We start from the raw sequence: 5,283 nt of genomic DNA on the forward strand, positions 1-5,283 counted from the left end.
AAACCTCCTGAGGACACCCCAAACCTCCTGAGGAACCCCAAAACCTCCTGAGGAACCCCAAAACCTCCTGAGGAACCCCAAAACCCCCGGAGAACCAGACCACAAGGAAGTCAAAGAGAACGGAGTCTTTGCGTCACCGTCATCGGGGCAACCCAAACCTCCCCAAAACCACCTCAAATCCCCTCAAGGACACCCCAAAACCTCCTAAGGAACCCCAAAACCCCTGGTGGAGCCCCAAACCCACCTCTCCGAGGAACCAGGCGACGAGGAAGCCGAAGAGGACGGCGTCGTTGGCCTCGCGGTCGTACCAGGGCACGCCGATGGCGCAGCTCTCCCAGAGCTCGCCCTTCCAGCGCTCCAGGCTCCAGGCCGTGGCCCCCACGTCCAGCAGCACCACGGCCGGGCTGCCCTCGATCAGCCAGCGCCCAAAATGCACCTGAACCCCGAAATTTGGGGGTCCCCAAATGTCAGAACCCCAAAATGGACATTTGGGGTCAAATTTGTTGGCTTGTGGCACAAAATTGGAAGATCTTAAATCCTAATTCACCCAAAATCCTCTATTTGAGGTCATTCCCATCAGGGAATGCCCAAAATGCACCTGTACCCCAAAATCAGGGGGGTCCCCAAATCGTCACCACCCCAAAAGGTCAATTTGGGGTCACTTTTGGTGGGTTGTGGCCCAAAATGGGGAAATCCTAAAGCAGAGTTCACCCCAAAGCTCCTTTATGGGGTAATTTCCATCAGCCAGCGCCCGAAATGCACCTGAACCCCGAAATCAGGGGGGTCCCCAAATGGTCAGAACCCCAAAATGGACATTTGGGGTCACTTTTGTTGGGTTATGGCACAAAATTGGAAGATCTTAAATCCTAATTCACCCAAAATCCTCTATTTGAGGTCATTCCCATCAGGGAATGCCCAAAATGCACCTGTACCCCAAAATCAGGGGGGTCCCCAAATTGTCAGAACCCCAAAATGGCCATTTGGGGTCACCTTTGTTGGGTTGTGGCCCAAAATGGGGAAATCCTAAATCACAATTCACCCTAAATCCTCTCTTTGGGGTGATTCCCATCAGCCAGCGCCCGAAATGCACCTGAACCCCGAAATCAGGGGGGTCCCCAAATGGTCAGAACCCCAAAATGGACATTTGGGGTCACTTTTGTTGGGTTATGGCACAAAATTGGAAGATCTTAAATCCTAATTCACCCAAAATCCTCTATTTGAGGTCATTCCCATCAGGGAATGCCAAAAATGCACCTGTACCCCAAAATCAGGGGGGTCCCCAAATCGTCACCACCCCAAAAGGTCAATTTGGGGTCACTTTTGGTGGGTTGTGGCCCAAAATGGGGAAATCCTAAAGCAGAGTTCACCCCAAAGCTCCTTTATGGGGTAATTTCCATCAGCCAGCGCCCGAAATGCACCTGAACCCCGAAATCAGGGGGGTCCCCAAATCGTCACCACCCCAAAAGGTCAATTTGGGGTCACTTTTGGTGGGTTGTGGCCCAAAATGGGGAAATCCTAAATCACAATTCACCCTAAATCCTCTCTTTGGGGTGATTCCCATCAGGGAATGCCCAAAATGCACCTGAACCCCAAAATTTGGGGGGTCCCCAAAATGTCAGAACCCCAAAATTGACATTTGGGGTCACTTTTGTTGGGTCGTGGCACAAAATGGGGAAATCCTAAATCACAATTCACCCTAAATCCCAAATCCCAGGGCTGTCCCTGATCAGCCAGTGCCCAAAATACACCTGAACCCCAAAATCAGGGGGGTCCCCAAATCGTCACCACCCCAAAGTGGCCATTTGGGGTCAAATTTTTTGGGTTGTGGCCCAAACCAGGAAAATCCCAAATCCCAGGGACACCCCAAAGCTCCTTTAGGGGGTGATTCCCATCAGGGAATGCCCAAAATGCACCTGAACCCCAAAATTTTTGGGGTTCCCAAATTGTCACTACCCCAAAATGGCCATTTGGGGTCACATTTGGTGGTTTGTGCCCCAAAATAGAAAAAATCCCAAATCTCAGGGACACCCCAAAGCTCCTTTATGGGGTAATTTCCATCAGGGAATGCCCAAAATGCACCTGAACCCCAAAATTTTTGGGGTTCCCAAATTGTCAGAACCCAAAATGGACATTTGGGGTCACATTTGTGAGGCTGTGTGACCCTAAAAATGGGATAAATGACCCCAAAATGGGATAAATGACCACAAAATGAGATAAATGACCACAAAAATGGGATAAATTACCCCAGAAATGGAATAAATGACCCCAAAAATGCCTTAAATGACCGTAAAAATAAAATAAATGTCCCCAAAAATGGAATAACTGACCCCAAAATTGAATAATTGGCCCCAAAATTGAATAATTGACCCCAAAAATGGAATAAATGACCCCAAAAATGGAATAAATTACCCCAAAATTGGGATAAATGACCCAAAAATTGAATAAATGACCCTAAAAATCGGATAAATGACCCCAAAATGGGATAAATTGCCCCAAAATGTGAATTAAGTACTCCAAAAATGAAATTAATGACCCCAAAAATAGAATGAATTACCCCAAAAACGGGATAATTCACCTTAAAAATGGAATAATTGACCCCAAAATGGGGACAATTGACCCCAAAAATTGCATAAATGACCCCAAAAATTGAATAAATGATGCCAAAAATGCCCTAAATGACCCCAAAAATTGAATAAATCACCCCAAAAATGGGATAATTCACCTTAAAAATGGAGTAAGAAATCCTAAATCACAATTCACCCTAAATCCCAAATCCCAGCGCTGTCCCTGATCAGCCAGCGCCCAAAATACACCTGAACCCCAAAATCAGGGGGGTCCCCAAATCGTCACCACCCCAAAGTGGCCATTTGGGGTCAAATTTTTTGGGTTGTGGCCCAAACCAGGAAAATCCCAAATCCCAGGGACACCCCAAAGCTCCTTTAGGGGGTGATTCCCATCAGGGAATGCCCAAAATGCACCTGAACCCCAAAATTTTTGGGGTTCCCAAATTGTCAGAACCCAAAATGGACATTTGGGGTCACATTTGTGAGGCTGTGTGACCCTAAAAATGGGATAAATGACCCCAAAATGGGATAAATGACCACAAAATAGGATAAATGACCACAAAAATGGGATAAATGACCACAAAAATGGGATAAATTACCCCAGAAATGGAATAAATGCAAAATAGAAAAAATCCCAAATCTCAGGGACACCCCAAAGCTCCTTTATGGGGTAATTTCCATCAGGGAATGCCCAAAATGCACCTGAACCCCAAAATTTTTGGGGTTCCCAAATTGTCAGAACCCAAAATGGACATTTGGGGTCACATTTGTGAGGCTGTGTGACCCTAAAAATGGGATAAATGACCCCAAAATGGGATAAATGACCACAAAATGAGATAAATGACCACAAAAATGGGATAAATTACCCCAAAAATGCCTTAAATGACCGTAAAAATAAAATAAATGTCCCCAAAAATGGAATAACTGACCCCAAAATTGAATAATTGGCCCCAAAATTGAATAATTGACCCCAAAAATGGAATAAATGACCCCAAAAATGGAATAAATTACCCCAAAATTGGGATAAATGACCCAAAAATTGAATAAATGACCCTAAAAATCGGATAAATGACCCCAAAATGGGATAAATTGCCCCAAAATGTGAATTAAGTACTCCAAAAATGAAATTAATGACCCCAAAAATAGAATGAATTACCCCAAAAATGGGATAATTCACCTTAAAAATGGAATAATTGACCCCAAAATTGGGATAATTGACCCCCAAAATTGAATATATGACCCCAAAAATGCCCTAAATGACCCCAAAATTGGGATAATTGACCCCAAAAATGGAATAATTGACCCCAAAATTGGGATAATTGACCCCCAAAATTGAATATATGACCCCAAAAATGCCCTAAATGACCCCAAAATTGGGATAATTGACCCCAAAAATGGAATAAATGACCCCAAAATTGGGACAATTGACCCCAAAATGGGGACAATTGACCCCAAAAATTGCATAAATGACCCCAAAAATTGAATAAATGATGCCAAAAATGCCCTAAATGACCCCAAAAATTGAATAAATCACCCCAAAAATGGGATAATTCACCTTAAAAATGGAGTAATTGACCCCAAAATTGGGATAATTGACCCCCAAAATTAAATAACAGCCCCCAAAAACTGAATAAATGACCCCAAAAATTGAATAAATGACCCCAAAAATTCAATAAATGACTCAAAAATGCTCTAAATGACCCCAAAAAAATGCCATAAACGCCCCCAAAAATGAAATTAATGACCCCAGTTTAACCCCCCATGCCCACCTTGCAGCCCTGGGCGTTCATGGCGGCCAGCGTGCCCCCCAACCCTCCAGTCCCCTGACCCCATAACCCATTCCCTGACCCCATAACCCATTCCCCGACCCCATAACGCTCTCTTTAACCCCATAACCCATTCTTTAACCCCTTAACTCCCAGTTTAACCCCATAACTCCCCCCCAGGTGTGCCCACCTTGCAGCCCTGGGCGTTCATGGCGGCCAGCGTGCGGCGCAAACCTCGAGATCCCCGACCCCATAACTCCTGCTTTAACCCCATAAGCCATTCCCTGACCCCATAACCCCCAGTTTAACCCCTTAGCTCCCAGTTTAACCCCATAACTCCCCCCCAGGTGTGCCCACCTTGCAGCCCTGGGCGTTCATGGCGGCCAGCGTGCGGCGCAGCGCGGGCTGCGGCGGCTCCAGCAGCTCCACCTGCGTGCGCACGGCGCTCTCCACGTAGGGCCCCACCAGCACGTAGCTCTCGCCCCACTCGTCGGCCGTCACCCGCGCCTTGGTCTGCAGCACCGTGTAGATCCCCCCCACTGCGGGGAAATGGGGTCAGGGCACCCCAAATTTATCCTAAATCCGTCCTAAATAGCCCCAAAATCCACCCCGAATAGCTGGGAGCCACCTGAGCCATTCTGGGTACCTGGGATCCCCCAAATCCCAAATCCTCACCCCATGGAACAGCCATAGGGCAGCACCATGGAGATCCCCCCCACTGCGGGGAAATGGGGTCAGGGCACCCCAAATTTATCCTAAATCCGTCGTAAATAACCCCAAAATCCATCCCGAATTCACCCCAAATTCCTGAGATCAACCTGGGTACCTGGGACACCCCAAATCCCAAATCCTGGACACTTGGGATCCCATGGGCAGCACCGTGTAGATCCCCCCCACTGCGGGGGGTAATGGGGTCAGGGCACCCCAAAGTTTTCCTAAATCCGTCCTAAATT

The 5,283-nt window shown here is 46.9% G+C and overlaps 1 protein-coding gene across 1 annotated transcript in view; it reads right to left on the minus strand.

Moving 5' to 3' along the window:
• The window catches only part of LOC120509529 (glycogen [starch] synthase, muscle-like), a gene marked incomplete at both ends in the record, with an annotated part of 20,019 nt that extends 15,134 nt beyond the window's left edge, over positions 1–4,885 (minus strand). The window contains 2 exons of the mRNA XM_039724252.1: positions 245–436; positions 4,688–4,885. Of these exons, the coding sequence (XP_039580186.1) occupies positions 245–436; positions 4,688–4,885 (390 nt within the window). The remainder of the gene's footprint in view (positions 1–244; positions 437–4,687) is intronic.
• Between the last annotated feature and the right edge of the window lie 398 nt (positions 4,886–5,283).

The sequence above is a fragment of the Passer montanus genome, unplaced genomic scaffold (genome assembly GCF_014805655.1).
Source record: "Passer montanus isolate IOZ18808 unplaced genomic scaffold, ASM1480565v1 scaffold523, whole genome shotgun sequence".
Lineage (NCBI taxonomy): Eukaryota > Metazoa > Chordata > Aves > Passeriformes > Passeridae > Passer > Passer montanus.